Raw genomic sequence first — 22,058 nt, forward strand, 5'->3', positions numbered from 1 at the left:
GAGAGAGAGAGAGAGAGAGAGAGAGAGAGCGCTGGGGAAGGGGCAGAGAGAGGGAGACACAGAATCTGAAGCAGGCTCCAGGCTCTGAGCTGTCAGCACAGAGCCCGCCTAGGGGCCCAAACTCAAGAACTGTTGACCTGAGCTGAAATCTGAGACACTCAACCCACTGAGCCACCCAGGTGCCCCCAAATGGTTCTTCTTAATGGGAACCTTCCATTATGTTTCGCCATAGTCAGTACTTGTTGGTAATAACCTGCTTTACTTAGGTAAGGAAAAAGCAAGGCAGTTTAGTAAATATTTTTCTAAAATGCAAACCAATATTTTGTGATTGACGTTCTTCCCCAAAGGATCAAACTTACATTGATAAATATCAGTGCTGCCATTACTTCATTCGGAAAAAAAATGATTCTTAACCCATCTATCTAGTGTCTATTTGTGTGAAATATATATATCTCCTATGCACACACACATACATATATTGATAGATGAACTGAGCAAAAGTTTTTCTTTTTTCCTAAGCTAACTTCTACAATATTCCAATCTAAAACCCAAATGAAGCAAACTGCCTTCTTAACGAACGGATGTGTTGCACTTAATGGCCAGTTCCTCAACTGGATGCAAACCATGATACCTGCATCTCTGGCAGAGGCCACTGCAGTGTTGTAAGCAGAAGAGTCAAAATTCTGCAGATTTTGCGACCAGCTGGTCAGATTGTGAGCCATCGGGGCGGCTGCCTGCTGGACTTCCACTGTGGTCTTGTTAGCTTCCTCCGTGATCAGCCTTGACTGACCCAGGCGCTGCTGAGCATCACCTTCACACAGAGCACAGGGACATTCACTTTGCAGAGAAGCAGGACATTGGTTGGGACCATTACCATCCATTTAATCACTGGGATAAAACAGACCTGAGCTTTTGGGTTTTTAAGCTGCACAAAGACCTTTAAATGTATGTTAATTATAGTGTAAGTTAGATGCAGAAGAAAATTGTTAAGTAGCATTAAAAAATGAGCTTGAAAGACTCTAGAGTCTTATTAAAATCATGCAGCTCACTGAAAACATTTTCAAATTAGAAGTAGATTAAAAAAAGTAATTAGTATCTCTTCAGGTTAGAGGCATTGCGAGAAAGCCACAGAAAACACATATGAGATTTTAAGTCATAATATGTTTATGTCTGAAATGCATTGTAAATATGACTTTCTTCTGTGTGGAGCACCTTTTACCATAAAAATGATGCTCTAGTACAGAAGTAAATTAGTAAGGAAAATTATTTTTAAATAATAAAAGCAAGTTTCCAAATAGTATATAGAGTGGCATTCTATTTTCATTAAAGTTATATATTTAAAATAAAAATAATGTAAGTTTACAGCAAAGTGTTTTTTCCTAGGTAATGAGATTATAAAAGGTTTTTCTTCTTTTGTGCTTTTTTTTTCTTATCTGTATCTTCTCATTTTTCTATAATAATCATGTATTACTTTTGTAATCAAAATCACTCAGGTGAGGTTGAGGCTTTCTTTTTGTTTAAGTGGAGAAATATTTAATTCGACCTCACATGATCTGAACCCTGACGGATGTAGCTTTGAATCCTGGGTCTGCTTCCTTTTGGAGCTGTGCCTTTTGGAGCAAGTTCCCAAACCTTGACAAGCCTCAGGGTTCACACTCATCTGAAGGCAATGGTGATATTTTCCCACATGACAGAATGTACGTAAAACACAGTCCAGTGGCTAGTATGTCGTAGCTCTGATGGTGCTGATGACAGGGATTCTCGATGGAAGATACCCCCCCTGGCTGGGGTTTTGGTGCACTCTGGTACAGTAGTTGGATTTGCTCCATGTAGTAAAACACTCTCATCCAGCAGTATCTGTTAACTTTCACTATACCAGGGAAGGCAAGCCCATCTTCTTAAGCCCATCTTCCCAAGCCCATCTTCTTAAGATGCCACTGTAGTCCCAGACTGGGCAAAATGAGTGCTCTTGTGTCTCTATTTGGCTTGTTGGTCTCCCTACTTGTGCCATAAGAATGACACGGCATATAACAATTAGGGCCAGAGAAACCCAGTAATCAGATTAGGGCATGCTTATTAATGAAGAATGATGTCCACAAGAAAGTAGGTTACCAAACAGTATAAGCAGCATGATCCCTTTAAAACACACATGCACGTGTGTGCACACACACACAAGATAGGAGGAAAATGCTCTCAGATTTAATGGTCACCCCTAGATGGTATGATTATAGCTTTTATAATTCTTTCTCAGTGTGTGTGTGTGTGTGTGTGTGTGTGTGTGTGTGATGAACATAGTTTCTTTTGTCATCAGAAAACAATATTTATTTATAAAAGGACTGATAAGGAGTCATGTATTCCTTCTTCAAAGCTTTATTTTAATCCCAGTGAATAAACAGATGAAGCTTAAGTTCTTGTCTGTGATCCTTACCTCTCTCCGTGGCTTGTAGTCGCTTAATGGCATCATTCAATCTGTTTTTAAGAGCACTCTTCCTTGCTAGAGCTCCACCCACACGCCTGTTGGTATCAGCTACTGCCTCATCGTTACCTATGGAGAAGAAGCCAAAAAAAGGTACCAGTAAAGCCAAGATGCTAGGGGGAACAAAACATCTCCATTTCAACAAGGAAAATTCTGATCTATATCACGGAATCATCTGTAAAATTCTCAATATGATATGAACATAGAACACCAGTTCTGGAAAGTGGCATCTCAGTTAAGAGGTACAGGATTATAGAAAAGTAGTAACACTGCTTGGGAATGATTTAGGATGCCATAAAGTGACTCGTGAAAGGTCTAGAGATAATGGCTAACTTCTTTGAAAAATATAGCACTGCTGTGACTAATAACTCCTAGCAGCATGGTTGATAAAGAGCTGAAAAGAAAAGATCTACCTCTATTTATGGTGATGACTGTTATATAAGAAGAATTCTTGTTTATGGTTTTAATAAAATTTTAATTGATGTACAACATACATCTAGAAAAGGGGCACATTATAAATGCACAGCTTGATGAATGTTCACAAACCGAGCACAGCATATAAGCAGTATCAAGTCAAGAAAGTAGAACATTATTGGTCCTCCTAGTTTCCTGGGATCTCTGTGATTTCCCAAGGATGACCACTATTCTGAATGCTATCTCTGTTAGTTGTGTCTGTTCTTTTTTTTTTTTTTAACGTTTATTTATTTTTGAGACAGAGAGAGACAGAGCATGAACGGGGGAGGGTCAGAGAGAGGGAGACACAGAATCGGAAACAGGCTCCAGGCTCCGAGCTGTCAGCACAGAGCCCGACGCGGGGCTCGAACTCACGGACCGCGAGATCGTGACCTGAGCCAAAGTCGGCCGCTCAACCAACTGAGCCACCCAGGCGCCCCAGTTGTGTCTGTTCTTAAGCTTTATTCAAAAGAAATGATACAGTATTGTAATTTTCTACATCTTTTGTATCTCTGTCTTAATTTCTGTAGAGTTAGAAGTCTTAATATCTGGTAGTTTAAGTCTTCCAGCTTTGTTTTATTCTTCAAGGATTGTGCTGGCTTCTTAGCTCCTCCCACCCTCATTTCCATAGAAATTCTAGAGTCATCCTCTATATATGCATACAGTTCTGGTACTTCAGATGGTATTATATTGACTCTACAGATAAATTTGGCAGAATTGTCATTTTTACAAATTTAAGTCTTCTAGTTAATAAATACAGTTTTTATTAATTTTTATTTAGATCTAAATTCTCATTTTGATCTCCATTTATTTAGATCATCTTTAATAAGATTAGAGATCTTATATTTCATCAGCTTTATTCCTAGGTATTTTATGATATTGTAAATGGTGTTATTTTACAAAGTTAATTTCTAATTTTGTTGTACATAGAATTAAACCAGATTTTTTACACACTGAATTGGTAATGTGGGGGGTATCTTTGTCTTGTTTCCAGTCTTAGTGGGCAAACTTTAAATACTTCAGTATTAATATGCTTGATGACCATTATTTTATTATTATTTCTTAGATTACAGAGGTTTCCTTATATTCTTAGTTTGCTACAAGTTTTTTAAAAACATGAATGGGTATTGAGTTTTGGTAAATGATCTTCCTGCATGTGGTGACATGATCATATGAATTTTCTCCCATATTCCTAAAATGTGGTGAATTACTATTGATGTTTTAAATGTTAAACTATCCCTGAAATCTTGGAATAAACTTAACTTGATCATGTATTATCACTTCTATGTGTGTTAGATTTGATCTGCTAATATTTCGATTAGAATTTTCACATCTCTGTGAGAGAATGTGGCTTGTAATTTTCCTTTTTTATAATGTTCTTATCAGGTTTTGTATCTTAGTTTTGTTGGCTTAATACAACAAGTTAGAGAATATTTCCTCTTTTTTCTGTTTCCTGGAAGAATTTATACACAAGTGGTGTTACTTAAATGTTTGGAAGAATTCACGGGGAAAGCCATCTGAGCCTTGAGATTTCTTTGTGGGAAGGGTTTAATGACTGATTAAATGTATACACATTATTTACATATAGGTCTATCAGATGTTCTTAGTCTTTTTCTTACAAAACTATTCTTGAAAGTGCGCTTATAGCATAGAATCATAATGGGTTATTTTGGAGCAAATCCAAGCAAGTCATGATGTAGTATCTTGTCTGAACTGAAGGATGAACTTTCCCAAGAATTCTTGGTTCATGCTTTGTTTACTTCCAAAGCATCAGGAACTTTATGCTTTTTGACAGACAGAGAAATAATTTCTTCACCTCCTATTATACTCTTTTTCTCTCCTATAGGCTTGTAAATATACTGTCTCCCATGGTGTACTTTCTCTTTCTATTATACGGTCTTTGCGTGCTGCTTTGTTATTTGGTTATCTTCCCCCTTTGTGTATAGTGGGTATACAATGAGTGATGCTGAATTGATTCTGTCACCAAGTACAATGTAAACAAAGTACAAGCACGTCTTTCTCATTTCCTCTGGGTAATGCCAAAAATTTTCCAGAATTTAAGGAGGGACTTAAACATACTTTGTACTTGAATTATATCCCCTCTCCCTCTTTTAGTTTTGTTTTTTAAATATTTTTAATACAAACAATCTTTTCAGCTCTTCCTTTTGGGTCTTATAGCTGCAAAAAACACTGGCTGATACACCAAGAAAGAATATATTCAACTCTATATTTGGAGCCCTTGATAAAAATAGGTGAAAAAAATTCTACTTTGGGCTGGAAGTTGATAAGAAAAAAATGTTTCACAAAAAGTCTGTCCTATTTGAAACTTATTGTTTTACATAAACATTTTTCATTTTACAAATGAATTCAGTAGAATTCTCCTTTAAATAGCAGCTTCCTGAGTTTATTATAGGTTGCTAACTATTTCATAGAGATAATGAAGAAAAGGAAGTCTGGGATATAAAGATTACTAATTGTTGAAAGTCATTTGGAAATGAATTAACAGTAATTTGAAATTGTAATGAAACTCAGTAGATGAATATAGTTTAATCTGAAAATCTGAATTTATATCACCAATGTGTGTTATCTAAAGGGAGGCAAAGTTCTGGTCCACGCAGTCCTAACTCCCCATTGGTGTCCCTTTTGCAAACAAATATGTGAAGAAATTTAAGCAAACAAGATCATGAAATACGTGACCAGCACTGCGAAATATTCAGAGACCTATACGGAGAGATTTTCTCTGTACTTAAAATATAGAACTTTGAAGAGATACCATTACCAGAAAAGAAAAATTGTTTTCATGAGGTTCAATAACTCAATAATGACAAGATTAAGAAAACTGCAAATTATCAAGGAGGATAAAATATTTAAGTCACTGTCATGAAGATCCACATATTCTGGTCTTCACATCACAAGAAACAAAGCAGTATATAGACATGGCAACATTTACCTAAAAATATTTTCCTTTTTAAGAGCACACTCAATGTGATGAGCACAGAGCAATGTACAGAGTTGTTGAATCATTGTATTGTACACACGAAACTAATATGACACTGCATGTTAATCATACTTCAGTAAAAAATATATTTTACTTTTAATATTCTCAATTTTTGCAGGTAATATTCTAATTCTTTTCTAAAAAGTAAGTTCAAGATTAGACTTATATAATTAACTAGAACATTTTTATTGCCTTTCTTTACCCAGCAAGCATAAAACAATAGTTGCTTTATCATAGCTGTTTAAATATTTAGCATATAAGAAAACAAATGCATTTTTTTCTCTAGGTAGTGCTCTTTGTAAAAAAAAAAAAAAAAGAAAACATACGGTTAGAATTGACATTGATTGTTTTGATAAAATTATGTGACGTTTTTTGTTGCAAACTTGGTCTTTTTTTCGGGTGGTAGTTAGAAGTTAGCTGGATAATGGATTTCCATCCTCATTAGTCAGTGAGCCCCCATCCTCAGGTATGAGGTCATTGGCTCAGAGATGATTAATGTTTAGTGAGATTCTTAATCACTGCAATTGTTTTTAAGAGTAGCTCCCAAGATTCAGAATTGACAAAAATGATTTCACTTTTATTTTTTCTTCCCTCTCCCATTTTGGATGGGCTTGCTTTCACACACGCAAACACTAGCCTTTGGAAATGCTTCTTCCCATATGGCCATTAGGCTTGTCCCAAATATCGTAAACTTGTAGAACACAAATATAGGCAAGAGCCAATAACCAGATGGCCGTGTGGTGTCCTATCTTCCTAACTCTCCCAATGCTTATTCATTAATTCATGTAAAAATTTAAAGCGTCTTCTGAATTGTCCAAGGAAGACTGACTTGTGTCCAATATAGTTTTAGTGTTAAGTGTATTTAATGGCATCATCTCCATGAAAATTGGTATTTATGGTAAATTTCTATTAATTAGCCTACTTTATTAGCAAGAGTATTTACCACATGTTTCACTACATGGAAGGTTTTTTTTTTTTTTTAAACCACAATTTATTTTAAAATATCCAATCTTTGCTTCTTTTATACCTTGAATTTCAGCAGGAACTACTAATGTGCTATTCAGTTGAAAGATGATTTGTTTTTAGAAACTTAAATATAGAGAACAGAAGGTTGCTGGAGGGGGAATGGGCTAAATGGGTAAGGGGCATTAAGGAACCTACTCCTGAAATCACTGTTACATTATATGCTAACTAACTTGGATGTAAATTAAACAATAAATAAATTAATTAAAAAAATAAAATGGGGAAAATAATGTAAAAAAAAGATCATTTGTTTTTTAATCTTAGGATTTTGAAATCTTTATCCACATGCAGAAGCACTGTATGAAAGGAGAGAAGCAGCTATAAATCAGAAGGAAGGTAGAAAACATATTTACTAGGGTCTGTCTTTGCTTGTAGTTCTCTGGCTTGATTGAGGAGGTTCTCGCTCTCATCCTTATGGTAAATAATTTGAGTATCAATCCCACTCACAGCCTACAAAGGAATTGTATGGAAAGAATAAGAATGACAGCAGAAGAAACCCACTTCTCATGGATTGAAGATTTAAATGACACCGTTTCTCTGCTAAACACCAAGCAAGACTCGTACAACTTCATTTCCATAGCTCAAAATCAAAGTCAAATGTGAACAGGAAAAGATAAAGTGCATGACGTTTTCACGGTAAACATTTTTCAAGGAAAATTCAGTGAATCTAGAACAATGCCTGGTCAAGTCCCCTCTGAAGTACTTGTCAAATAGAAGCCACTCAATAAATAGTTTTCGAGTTGAAAAAGTGTGAATGTATGCATAAAGCAACTTCTCTATCAGCATGGGGTAATCTTAAATATGGTTTATTCAGGGACTGTGGTTTAAAAATGCTGTCAAAAAGACACTGGCATTTGCTGACAGGAGTATGGCACATCTTGAACTACTGAAACCTTCATAACACAAATAAAATGCTGTTTTCTTAGTTTTCTTGCCCTTTCTGCCATTTGTATTACACTGGAAGCTCAAGAGATGACATTAGAAAACAGAAAACTCATAAGCTGGGAAACGGCAGCATGTAAATGAACTTTAAAATAAGGGAATACTCGGTGTGTGTGTGTGTGTGTGTGTGTGTGTGTGTGTGTACCTAGCTGGCTCTGTTGGTGGAGCGTGTGACTCTGTCTTGGAGTTGTGAGTTCTAGCCCCATGTTGGGTGTAGAGATTACTTCAAAACAAAATCTTAAAAAAATAAGGGAACACTCACATCATAAATTCGGTCAGTGATGTTCAAAGCCAATTCTGCTGTGTCATTGGCTTCACTAACATAATTGGCAATATTTTCATAGACATTTGAAGCGTCCAAAGCCTTCTGTACCAGCCCGTTCATATCTGAACTGTGCAAATTCCTGTAAAAGAAGAAACTCGTCCTTTTTCTCTTTCTTACTTTTTTGGGAAATGGGACCATTGTTGTGGCTTGATTGGAATACTTCCGGGACCACAGGGACCTTCTTCCTGTTATTTAAAGTCACTTGGCTTGGAAAGGTTTTCCCGAGCTGCCTTTCCTAGGAGGACATCTTCTTTGCTTTCCTCTGCCTTTGGTGCCCCTAAGACTTTACCCCATTTTGGCTTCATGAAAGCTGTTTGCCTGGCAGTGGCCACAGGAAAAAAGAATGATGATTTAAATCAGCCCTCTGCACCTCTTCAAGCAACGGCTTGTTTATATTGTGGCAGTCAGGCAGAGGAATGAACCCACAGTCCTCCCTCACCTACTTACCCAAATCAGCGTTGTTACTTTCTACCCATAGAAGAAACCAAGGCTCTCAGAGAGGGTGCATAGCCACAGCGTGGTGTTAGGTCTTAGTTGCACTCTATTTACCTAACCTTTTGTTCACTTTATAAAACATCATATTTTCCCTTAAGAAGGGGAATGACACATACTGAGCATCTATATGCAGATACTGGGCTGGACTTGTTCTATATAGTACGTCTTTAATTCTTATCACACCCATGAAGTAGACATTGTTATTCCCTTTTTATAGAAGGAACCAGGATACAGGTTGTTATGACTTGTCTCACTCCTACGGCCCAGCTGCTTCTCTGAAGTGCAAAGCCCTACTCATGCCCATTTCCTCCCTTGCCCCATACACCATGTTTTCTGCCTTTACCCCTTTCTGGACTCCTTCAGGTTCATCTAATATTTCTTGGGTACCCATCATGCAGAGGGCGCTCTCACATAGTGGCTGATAACGCTTCATGTCGCAGAGGATTGATGTGAGGTACAACAGGGATAAAATATGTGAAATGCTTGCTACCATGCCTGTCATCCAACAAACATCAGGGTTTATTATTATACCGGAACTATTTCTTGAACTGGAATTTCAAATTCTAAATATATTCATAGAATAATTCACTTTATTGACACTTTTTCCTCTATAATATAAGCACCGCTTTACTTCTGCAGCTCATCCTGAATCCTGTGTCTCTATTTTATTCCGTTTTATTTATTTTTTTTTAAAAAGAACTTTAAGTTTTTGATTTTATTTGTTTATTTGAGAGACAGAGAGACAGCATGAGTGGAGGAGGGGCAGAGAGAGAAGGAGAGAGAGAGAATCCCAAGCAAGCTCTGTGCTGACAGTGCAGAGCCTGATGTGGGGCTTGAACTCATGAAACTGAGATCCTGGCTTGAACTGAAATGAAGAGTTGGATGCTTAACTGATTTGAGCCACCCAGGCGCCCCTCAATTTTATTCAGTTTTAAATCCACCAGTGCCACATTTTCTCAGTTCATGGCTTAGTTCATGGCTAGTATCATTTTATTCATCAGTAACTTCCGGAAGATTCTCTGTGACCCAGTATGTGACATTGCAGATCCCACACTGGCTCACCACTTCCAACTGTCCTGACCTATTAAGCTGTGTGCTGTTTTGGGCTCCGAGTGACTTTTTCTGTATTGCTTTGGCTACTTTCCTCTCTTTTGTCCAAGGTCGTCATCATTCTTTCCTCTCCAGGAGGGCTGACTTATCCATTAGGCATCATAGAGCCCCACAGAGATATGTTCATTTTAATTTTTTTTAAATCAGAAGAACAATGAGGATACTAAAATGATTACATTAGTTTTTATAACAATGTTATCATGACATATAATTTTAAATATTTTTATGGAGGAAGGAGCCCACAGAGGCAAAAGTACCTAGGGCCCATGAAAGTCATAATGCAACTCTGCTCTGCGGAGGTAGTTCTAATCCAAATACTTGGCACTTTTTCCTACCCATAAGCCCTTGTTCTTAGAAATGGCACAGAGAGTAAAATCAGCAAGTTTTAAAAAAAAGGGATAGAAAGAATAAAATGTTACAAGTATTCATTAATATTTTTAAATTGTGCTGGCTAGAATATTAAGATATAAGAAAGAGCTTGAAACAAAGCCTTTAGAGGTGCGTGGGTGGCTCAGTTGGTTAAGTGTCTGACTCTTTTTTTTTTTTTAATTTTTTTAACGTTTATTTGTTATTGAGAGACAGAGAGACACAGAGCATGAGCAGGGGAGGGGCCGAGAGATGGACAGACACAGAATCTGAAACAGGCTCCAGGCGCTGAGCTGTTAGCACAGAGCCTGATGTGGGATTTGAACTCACAAACTGTGAGATCATGACCTGAGCCGAAGGTGGACGCTTAACCAACTGAGCCACGCAGGGGCCCCAAGTGTCTGACTCTTGATTTCTGCTCAGGTCATGATCTTATGATTCATGGGCTCAAGCCCTGCATTGGGCTCTGTGCTGTCAGCACAGCTTGGGATTCTCTCTCTCCCTCTCTCTCTCTCTCTCTGCCCCTCCCCCGCTTGCTCTCTCTGTCTCTCTTTCAAAATAAATAAATAAACTTAAAAAAAAAAAAGAAACAAAGTCTTTAATACTCTGTTTTCATTACTAGGCACAAAACAGGTACTGCATCAATACACAAAATAAAAATGTGCTTTTGAAATGGAAATTTCTTGATGAATTATGTTTATTTCTGTTTGAGGCACAAGAAGCAAATTATTGGGTCACCAGATAGATGATGAAGAATATTCACATTTTGAGGGGAGGACATCTAGAAATTTGGATGTTTCACTGAATATATTCAGTCTGAAATATCTTAAATGCAAAAGTGATTTCAGGGTGATTGATATTTCTGATCAGGTTTTCATGTAAAGCACGGGTAACTTACTTAGAATCATCCTAGAACACTGTTTCAGGGTGGCATTTAGTGAAAGTATGTGTTGGAACCCTATTAATAGGACATAGTCATTGAAATAAAGGGTAAAAGAAAAATGAAGACAGGAGCGCTGGGTGGCTCAGTCGTTAAGTGTCCGACTTCGGCTCAGGACATGATCTCACAGTTTGTGAGTTCAAGCCCTGCATTGGGCTCTGTGCTGATAGCTCAGAGCCTGGAGTCTGCTTTGTATTCTGTGTCTCCCTCTCTCTCTGCCCCTTCCCTGCTTGTGCTCTCTCTCTCTTTCTCAAAAATAAATAAACATTAAAAATTAAAAAAAAGAAAAAAGAAAAATGAAGACAGCCATAGGAGGGAATCTCAAAAACAATGTTATTCCAATACAGCACATTATCCAAATAATATTTTATCCAAGCTCCATTTTATTGGCTTGATCAAAATCACATTTACTGGAAGCATGATGCTAAGGTGGATACAATGCCATTTTGTACATGAAGATTTTGCATAACATCTATTTCTCCCTCTCTCTCTCTCTCTCTCTCTCTCTCCTCTCTTTCCTTCAATTCTCAGAAGATTTGGAGGGATATTTGAAAATTTTGACAATCAGGAATAAAAAGGTAGTTTAAGTTTTGAACAAGAGTTAAATTGGTTCTTAATTTATCCATGACCTTTACTGATCCTTATTTCTAATTGCCAGATTTGTAGTCTTTCTCTATAATTATCTCATTATTTACCTATCATTTCAAGGTCATGAATTCAATTCCAGACTTTCAGTACATTTCAATTAACACTAATTGAGTGCCCAAAGGGTGTGGGACTCTCTTCTAGATGCTGTGAGGAAAATTGGCAATTGATTTTCTCTTAATCAGGTGTTGAAATCAAACAGTTCCTGCTGGGCACTGTAGAATGTCCAGAGTATATACCAGAAGTCAGCTGTATTGCCAACTTCTAACCAGCTTTACTTAAGACCCTTGGGTGTGAAAGCTAATGCTGTCTGTGAAATAAATATGTGATGGTGGCAGAATTAGACCTTGTAGAGGGATCTAATTGGGACCTTGTGAAGGGACTTGATAATATTTTGTGCAGCAGTAATGTCCCTAATAAAAATGCCTTAGTTCCCCTATTAATAACTGTGGAGCAGAACCACCCCTCACAACATAGGCCTCTAATCTGACAGATTTTTTTTTTTAATAAAAAACTCTCCCTAAAGCAATTGCAATAAACAATGATTGGCTGGCTCTTAGACCGACCAACTAACAAACCTTCAAATGAACAAACAAACACAACCCCAAGCCCAATTTGCTAATCTGTATCCCAGTAATTCTGACATGTGGAATTGAATAAAAATGAGTTATTCACTCTATGTAGTTATTTGCATTTCTAAAAACAGGATATTACCTGCTCAATTCATCAGCCTCTTGTTGAAGGTTCTGGGCATGGTCGACGGCTTCTTGGACTAAATCATGACTAAGGTTACTTAGGTTGGAGAGCTTTCCTTGTAGTTCATTTTTGGCTCCATCTATTTCCGCATAAATCCCTGATGCATTCTAAAGAAAATGTTTTAAAAAGTAAATTGTTGAACATAGAAGGACTTAAAATCTTTTTCCCTTGGAGCACCAAAAGATAATCTCTATTCCTCCTTATCATGAGGTTTAGTAAATTTCAGGCCGGGTCTATACGAGTCTAAAATACTTCAAGTAGACTTTTTTTCTCTTGCATCTTTAACTCTTTCTCTATGGATTGCTTCCCCCACTTTCAGACATGCTCTGCCTTCTCCCACCTGAAAACAAAACAAAATGAAGATAAACCAAAAAACCCCTCCATTACCCATAGATTTCCCCAATGTTATTACCTTACTTTTCTATTCACCGTATAGTAAAATATCGTCAAAAAAGTGTTTATGTTAGCTGTCTCTATTTTATCACTTTTTAACTCACTCTTTAACCCACTCCAGTCTGGTTTTTACTTCACTGCTCCAAAAAAACAGAAATTAAACTAATGATATCTATGTTACTAAATCTAATGAGCATCATTCATTTTTCCCAGTCACTCAAATAGTGATTCTTGACATTGTCACCATTCTTAAGCCATGACCTTTTCCTTTTTCCATCTCCAACTGATTCTAAGCAGATTACTTTATTTTCTTTTTTATTTAGAAGACATCAACTAACTGTAGCAGGGAATTTTTTTTTTTTCTGTACTCCTGATGTTTCCTCCCTATGAAGGGAGCTCAGTCACTGAAACCTCAGACCTCTCCACCCCTTTCCTAATTCTGCTCCTAAGAAAGGGACTGGTTTATTTGATTGGTAAATTTTGGGGGGAATAACTGTGTAGTCTCTGTTCAACTCTACGCTCTGCCTCTTGGTAGCAAGCCTGAGTTTTCCTGTGTTTGTCCATAATGAAAGTTGTTCTGGGCAGAACCCCCACGTGAACCTTCCTGCAATGTTGCCTGTCTGAGCGGGCAGTTCTGCCTAATTCTGGGATTGAGTATTAGCCACGCCACTTGGCTAAGAGACCTAAAGCCATGTCCTCATCTTAGTTGCATCAGAAATGAAGGTGATGTTCTTGGGTCTCGTATTTACAATTTTATTTATTTTTCAACTCGTTTAGAACTTGGGAGCTGATAGAGGGTACTATTCTCCTCAGAGACTCCAATACCAACAAAGAAGAATCACAAACAACTCTTTGCCACCATCCTTCAGTCCCTTCCCCTCAAAGAAAACCCTATTATAGCTACATTTTTATGTACATCTTTCTCATATTTTAAGAGGAAAAGTGTTCCTTTTCTGTATAAGGCATGCTGCCCTGTTTTCTCTTCTTCTTGCTCCCTAACTAGTGGCTCCTCTCATGTATAAACATGCCCAGTTAACCTCTCCCATTAAAAACAAACAAACAAAACCTATTCCTTGACTCTAGCTTCCCCTCCAGCTTCTTTTCTTTGTTGATCGAGTGCATTCCACAGAAATGGTTCTTGCCAAGGTCCCCAGTGTCAGACACCCTATTGCCAGATCCATTCGACACTTTCCTGCTTTATGTACTGGATTTATTTCTGGTTTGTGACGGTGTTAGTCATTGTCGTTCCCCCAAAACTCTCTCTTTCCTTGGCTTCTGTGACACTGTTCTCTCCTGGGTCTCCTTTTTCACTGTCCAGGAAGGAGACTTCAAAAGCTGGTGTTGCTCAGGCTTGACTCAAACCTTTCCTCTATGAATAATCTAACTTAGCTCTGCCAGCCTAGTCTTTCAAGTCTTCTAACCCACTCTGCACCATCCGACAGGAATGGCCATCTTTCTATTAAGCAAATCTGCTCATGTTATTTTCCCTCTCAAAATCAGCCAACTGCTCTGCAGGAACACATTTGATTACTCAGGTGGCTTCATCAACTGATCCCTCCTCTTTCCAATCTCATCATTTCTCACCCGTCCCCACCCCATTATGTACCATGGTCAAACCTTGAGTAACCGATGCTTTAATGCTCCCCGATTTTTTTCTGGCCGCTGTACCTTTGCACATAGTATTTTCTCTATCCAGGATAACTTTGCTATCTTTTCTGTCTGACCCACCTGGAAAAGTTCTATGAATCCTTCCAGTTTCAGCTGAAATATCACTTCCTTTATGAAGCTATCCTTAATTTCTCCAGGATGAGTTCAGTGTTGTTATATATTTCTACTGTTCATGTATCACACTACTATAATAATTTTGCATGATTATTCCACCCACCAGACTACATAATTGTGGAAGGCAAGATTTGTGTCTAATTTATTTTTGTATTCTCAGAATGTAGCATAGTCCTTAGCACAAAGGGTTTATTTCTGTGGAGACAGTATTAAGTCTCTAGCTATTTGGTAGATCATCTGGGGAACAACTTTGAAGAAAATTATATTTAGTTGTATAAGCAGAAAGAATACCATGGACATTCCACCTTTACTTATTAATTAATTAAATAAATATTCAGCATATGCCCACTGTGTGCCAGGCACTCTTTTAGGAGATAGAATGCGTAACTATGAATATAGTCTCTGCTTTCAGGGAATTTACAACCTAGTGGGAATATATAGATTATAGATAAATGGTCAAATAATTGAACAAGTTAATTTCAGAGAGTAAAAAGTATTTTGAATAAAAGAGTATGAGTGGGATGGGTTGGAGAGTGATTGAAGGTAAAAACACCATTTTGCATTGAATGTCACAAGGACGCTAGCCATTTGAAGATCTGGAGACAGCAGGTGCAAAGGGCCTGAGGTGAGGAAAAGTGTGGTGTGTTTGAAAAATAGAGCAGAGTTGGAGGGTGACAGAGAGGAGTGGACTGGAAGGTAGTGAGTGGGGAAGAGATACGTGGATTGAGGTAGAGTGATGGGTCAGAGTCAGGTCACTTAGGAACCATGGTAAAATGACCTTGTTTCTTACTCTAAGTTTCACTGGAGGTTTTTGTGTGGGAGAAATAATATTTTTAAGGGATTGTTCTGCTACTGAATGGAGACTGAGTCTTGAGGGGCAAGAGTGGAGGTAAATGAATGGGTAGGAGGCTCCTTTGGCAGTTCATGCTGGAGAGGAGGTAGCCTGGACCGCAGAGTAGAAGCAGCGAAGGGAGTGGTCAGAAACCAGGACTCCTTTTGGAGATAGGGTCAATGGGTCTTATCGAAACGGGAAGGAGGAGAGAGGAGAAATCAACAATGACTCTGGAGTTTTGATTTGAGCAAATGGGGTTGTGCCGGTTACTGAGGTGGGGAAGAAGCAGGTTTTATTCAGAATGTGTTAAGTTTGATATGACTATTACACATCTAAGTGGTAGATAAAATCTCTGAGTTCTTACTGGAAAACTTTAAGTAAGCATTTGGATATGAGTCTGGAACTCAGTGGAAGTATGAAAGCTGGAGGTATAAATTGTGGGGTCATGCATATAATTGTTCTTTAAAGCCATGGGATTCAATGCAATCAGCTAGGGAGAAAGGGTAAGTATCAAAGAGGGCCCAGGACTGAGAATGGAGCCATTCATTATCAAGAGCAGGGATGGACCAACAGCTCAGGGCCACGTACAGCTTGAGGCCTGTTTCTACACAGCTCCTAGCTAAGGACATTATCTAAATTTTTGAAGAGTTGTAAAAAATAAAAACAACAACAAAAAAAAACGCACAGAATAAAAGGGAGTGTGGTTATACGTGGCCTGCAGAGCCTAAAATATGTACTACACAGAGGATGTGCAGAGGTGAATCTAGCAGAGGAGGCTGGAAAAAAACTCTCCAATGAGGTGGGAGGAGGACCAGGTGAGGGGGGAGGGTACTGGAGGAGCCAGGATGAAAACTCTGAGTGTTTAAATAAGGAGAAAAGGTTAGTCAGCAAGGAGGCTAAGAATGCTGAGGAGGGAGAAGTAACCGTGGTTTTGGTTATGTTGAGTTCACTGATGACGTGGACAAGAACAGTCTCGGCGGAGGGGCGTGAAATCCCATTTGGAGTGGGTTGTGTACGGAAGGCAGCAGATGGCTGGAAGGTGGATGTGCCAGCTATAAATGACTCTCGAGGTGTTTTGCTGTGAAGTTGAGCAGAGTAGAGTAATGAATGGGACAGAGATTAGAGGCATGCAGGCAAGGGCTTTCTTCTTTTAAAGGATAGGAGATACTTACACATGTTTCCATGTTGGCAGCAATGGTTCAGTAGAGAGTAAGAATGGGACCAAAGAGAAGAGAGAGGGCATACTTTCAGGGGGAAACCTGCGGCCCCGTTCTTGAGGTGGGGAAGGATGGGATTCAGAGCACAGGTGAGGAGATGAGACTTCAACAGGAGAAGGGATACTTCACTAATTATAGTAAGAAGGAAGGTAGATGTGTGCATAGAAATGCAGGTGGGCTGGTAGAACTGGGGAGAAAGATGAGGGAAATTCTCTTCTCTTTGTTCCTGTTTTTCAGTGAAGCATGAAGCAAATTCACCAGCCAGACTGATAGAAGGGAAGGTGAATTTTTCACTATGTTGGCTTCTCTGGTATGGCCATGATGCTGGGGATACTTGGGTTTACTGGGCTATAGGGATAGAATTCTCATGTGCGTACAGTAAGGGAAGAGGTGGATAAAGAAGTTAAGGCTGTTTGCAAAAAATGATTATACAGTAGTCCCCCCTTCTCTACAGAGAATATATTCCAAGATCCTCAGTGGGTACCTAAATCTGTGAATGGTACCAAACCCTGTATATACTATGTTTTTCCTATGTGTATAAGCCTATGATAAAGTTTAGTTTATCAGTTAGGCTCAGTAAGAGTGTAATAATAATGAGTGATAATAAAATAGAACAATTATCACAATATACTCTAATAAAAATTGTGAGAATGTGGTCTCTCTCTAAAAATGTCTTATTGTACTGTACTCACCCTTCTTGTGATGATGTGAGATGGTAAAACGTCTATGTGATGAGATGAATTGAGGTGAATGAGGTAGGTATTGTGATGTAGCATTAGGCTATAGGAGGGATAAGCAGGGTGGGCTGGAGGAAAAGCTTGTTGGGCAGGAGAAGTTATGGGGGCCGGAGGTCTGAGAGCTGGTGGGCTCATCCATCTCGAATTTGGTGTCACCAAGGATAGTGATGGGAGTAGGGATGGAGAGGAAGACAGGGAGCTTGGCGCTGAAACAGTCGAAGAAGAATGAGATGGTGATCAGATGACTTTAAAATGATCTCCTTTCAGTAGCTAGGAGCCACGCGGGGCACTATTGAGCACTTGAAATAGGGCTAATTCAACAGAGGAATTCCATTCTGATTTCTTTCATTTTTAGTCGTTTAAATTTAAACAGTCATATGTGGGTAGTGCCGCCATGCAATGAGGGAAACTGAAAACTTCAGTCTTCTGATCCTACTTCTGTAACTCCAGTTAACTTGACAGATTTGAATTGGATTCCACTGTTGTTCTGTGACAATGAGCCGCTGTTCCGATCTGTTATAAATCCAAACCTACAGGCCACATGCATCCCTACCTTTATTATATCATCAAGTTCTGAAAGGGTCAGACGGGGTGTTGTCAGAGAATCCAAAGACGTCTTCAGAGAAGCATTCACCCCTTCCATCTGTTCCCTCACTCTCTCGTGTTGTTTCTGTGGGAAGGAAGCGTAAGATACAGCAGAAGAGAAGGTCACTGTAGAGAAAGCATCAGGTAGAATGGTCAATGTCACCTCCTGTCTTTGTGCTCAGACAAATCTAGGTTCCTCTCATGGCCCCAAGACTTAATTGCTGTGTAACTTTGGGGAATTCTACCCATGTCATGCTCCGTTTTTTCATTTATAATATGGAGGTAACAAATGTAAGCACTTTGGGAGCTTTGAAGCACTTAGGTATGATTATTGCTCAAAACACCATCATCTCAAGGGGAGTGACCACTTCAGAGAGAGCCTTTGACTTTTTCTCCATAAATGTAAAAAGCGGGACACTGGATGCGGGAGTGCACAGAAGCTCTATATTCGCACTAAGTGGAAAAATGAATTAATTCAGAAAGGCATTTCATGTGTTGACTTTGGGCCAGGCACGGATAGCTCATTTGGATAGTAATAAAGCATATACAAAACAATCTTAAAGTCCTTAAAAAGATTTTTTTAAATGGCCCTACTATGAAAGCATGAAATTGTGATCTAGCTTCCTGGCACTCTGAGCTCGTAATGTTAGATGCTCAGACTTTTTGAGGAGGGAAAATGGCCCAAGTGTTAATCTATTTTTTGATGAATGTTTTCATTTCTACCTTCGCTGTTGGATTCTAGAAACAGGCATATTGTGATTTTGAAGAAATATTAGATAGCCTCAAATGAGTTTGGAGTTTGAAAGCAACACAGAATGATACTTTAAGAGGGAAAAGTAAAAGACTCATTTTACAATCTGAGTAAAAAATGAGTCAAAGTTACTTTAGAAGTGGTAATTTGAATGGAGGTTGAAATATATGACTTATGGTATGATCTAAGATATCATGGGAATAATTACAGAAGCCCAGATATAGAAGGACACACTTCCTAAATTCATCTCAGTGTCTTTCGTGTTCCCTGCAGTCTTTTCTAATTTAGGGAAGGAAGATGGAAGCATCTTCTCCAAACACGTTGCAACAGGGGAAGATATAGGTCCAAGGACAGAAAAGAACCCCATTTGAACATCTTAATGCAAGAACCTTCCAAAATCAATTTCCCCTCGAAATCCACCAAGCTTAATACAGTGTGACTATCTGGGGCTAATTATTCTTGTCTCCACAAGCAGCGGGAGTCACACAGCTCTATACAAAAGCAGTATCTTAACATAAGAGTATTATCTACTTGGCAATGAAATCGTGCCATTTGCAGCAACGTGGATGGAACTGGAAATGAAATATGCTGAGTGAAATAAGTCAGTCAGAGAAGGACAGATAACATATGTTTTCACTCATATGTGGATCTTGAGAGACTTAACAGAAGACCATGGGGGAAGGGAGGGGGAAAATACAAACAGAGAGGGAGGGAGGCAAGCCACAAGAGACTTTTAAACACAGAGAACAAACTGAAGGTGGATGGGGAGGGGCTTGGGGGGGAGAGGGGAAATGTGTGATGGGCATTAAGGAGGGCACTTGTTGGGATGAGCACTGGGTGTTGTATGGAAGCCAATTTGATAATTAAATTAAAAAAATTAATGCAAAAAAAAAGGAAAAAGAAAAAATAAAATAAGGGTATTAAGGTAGGTAAGGAAAGGAGGTGGAAAAGGTTGGTATTATTTAGCTCGTTCAGAGAGGTTTTCCTTCTGAGACATGACCCCTGTCGGAAGATCTTGTATCTGGTCCCCTTAAGGGAGCGCAGGTAACATCCCGAAGTCAGAGCCAAACTTTAAAGCCTTGTGGTAACAGCACTGAGTGGCAGGTTCATTTGCAGTAGTTGGAAAATGATGTTTCAAGTTAAGGGGTTTATCACTTATCATATACTGTACTCATCATATACAGCCTTAGACAGAAATGAATAAACTTAGCTTTGAAACAAAGATGCTCCCACAGAAAGCAGGTCAATTTGAACAAAAGAGAGTTTTGAAAACTAATAATTATGAAAATGATACACAATTAGCACTATTAGGCATGTTCAATATCCATTTCACATATGCAAAGAATAAAAAAAAAATCCTGATTCTTAAAAAATGATAGAAAGAGTTGTGGGGGGGGGTGCAGAGCTTTGGTTAAGTTAATTGTGCTTTTTAAAATATAGAATCTTACATTCATCTGATGAAGATTTTTATTATTCCTAGTTGTGCGGCTACTGTTTGTACATATCAAAATAATTAAACTGTGTGGTTATTTTTGGCTTTGTAAAAACATCAGAAATTTGGTGTGATTCTTTTCTAAGATGTGCTGTAGGTCTGACAGTGAAATGTGAATACTTTTGTATTGCAATACTTAAGTTTAGTAGGGAAGACAGATCCGTTAACGGTTGATCACAGTACAGAAACGGGAATGTCACAAGGTTTGTTATGGGATTGCTGAAGAAAGCACCTGTTAACTTGGGGATAGGGAGTAGGCCTCCTGGAGGAGGTGCCTGGGGCTATCCAGGCAAAAGAGAAAGGGAAAAGAAATCCATTCCAGGCAGATGGGATTACTGGGAGTGTGATATTGCCTGCACTGAACACCTCAGGCAGGGACACAACAAAAGGCAAGGCCAAGGAGGCTGGCAAGAGTCGATCAGAGATGGTTCCTCATGGCATGTGAAGGACCATAGACTGTCCTATAGGACAGTGTCTCAAATGTTCTTAACCATAACCCACAGTAAAAAATGAATTTTTTGTTGCAACACTAAAGCAGAAATGTGATGAAATCAGACTTTCCTATACATGAGGTGCTTTGATATTTTCTAGTTCTGTTCTTTCCATTCCATTCCATTCCATTCCATTCCATTCCATTCCATTCCATTCTATTCCATCCATTCTCCTTTTTTTTTTGTCTTTTTAAAAAATGCTTGTTATTTGTTATTTGTTATAGTTGTTATTCAACTATACTTCAACTTTTAAAAAAGAGCTGGTTACAACCCTCCAAACTCATTTTATGATCACTCAGTGGTTTACAAGCTGAAGCATCAAAGGCACTGCTATGGGTCAGGAGGAGAAAATGAAGGGTTTTAACAAGAGCAAGTGGTGATCCCCAGAACTGTAATGGAGGTGGCTGATCAGTATGGGTGGGGAGGGTGAGTGGGAAGGGAGAAAGAATGGAAGGGAGAAAGGGAGAGGCTATTTTGGTTGCTATCTTGACCATTATTGTTCTAAAAGATATTGACTCAGGGATTTCTCCTGTTAGAAAATGGTGGTGACAAGTGTAATTAACTTGTTTTTTTCAGTTTTTATTTATTAAGTAATCTCTACACCCAATGTGGGGCTCGAACTCATGACCCCAAGATCAAGAGTCACGTGCTCTTCTGACTGAGCCAGCCAGAGATGCCCCAAGGGAAATTCACTTTTATTTAGGAAAATGTTCAGTGACTTACTGAGAGATGGTGATGACTGAAAATCAGGGCGGAGAGCCTCAGTTAAGTTGGTTTCGAAGACAATAAAAATAAACACAACTGAATTAATGAATTTGCTCACAGTTGCTTCCTATTTTTTGACATTGTTATTTTACTCTCATCTGTATAAGTATGTCCAAAGATACACACATCTCCCTATCAGAGGATGGCCCCTCTCGATTGTGGTGGCTGTGAGTGCCTGCATTGCTTGCAACAGCCGTGACCACCACCAGATCTAAGCCCCCTAAGGTGGGCATGCACAAATCCTGCCCCCCATAGGGATCCTGGCCTTTGCAAGCTGTGGCTACGTCTGGGAATTTCTCTCACCTCTTTGTATCTGCATGACCTTTGGCTTGAATTAGATTCCGTATCTGTGTGCATACCGACCAGCCAGGCTGTGCAATTTGCTTATCTCGCCTTTCCAGAAATTATACATACTCTCCTAGGCACATGTTTCTGAGTTGCTTTGATGTTCTAGTGCTCTCAGTTTAAAAAAGGAAAAACAGGC

General features: G+C 38.7%; 1 protein-coding gene across 2 annotated transcripts in view; it reads right to left on the bottom strand.

Annotated features, from left to right (window-relative positions):
• LAMA4 (laminin subunit alpha 4) overlaps positions 1 to 22,058 on the bottom strand; it is a 143,569-nt gene that overhangs the window by 41,409 nt on the left and 80,102 nt on the right. For both annotated transcript variants that reach the window (XM_042987018.1, XM_042987017.1), the window contains exons 12-17: positions 18,044 to 18,160; positions 12,488 to 12,636; positions 8,155 to 8,296; positions 7,304 to 7,400; positions 2,429 to 2,545; positions 632 to 811 (exon numbers count right to left, since the gene is read on the bottom strand). In XM_042987018.1, coding sequence (XP_042842952.1) covers positions 632 to 811; positions 2,429 to 2,545; positions 7,304 to 7,400; positions 8,155 to 8,296; positions 12,488 to 12,636; positions 18,044 to 18,160 — 802 coding nt within the window. The remainder of the gene's footprint in view (positions 1 to 631; positions 812 to 2,428; positions 2,546 to 7,303; positions 7,401 to 8,154; positions 8,297 to 12,487; positions 12,637 to 18,043; positions 18,161 to 22,058) is intronic.

The sequence above is a fragment of the Panthera tigris genome, chromosome B2, assembly GCF_018350195.1.
Source record: "Panthera tigris isolate Pti1 chromosome B2, P.tigris_Pti1_mat1.1, whole genome shotgun sequence".
NCBI classification, from domain to species: domain Eukaryota; kingdom Metazoa; phylum Chordata; class Mammalia; order Carnivora; family Felidae; genus Panthera; species Panthera tigris.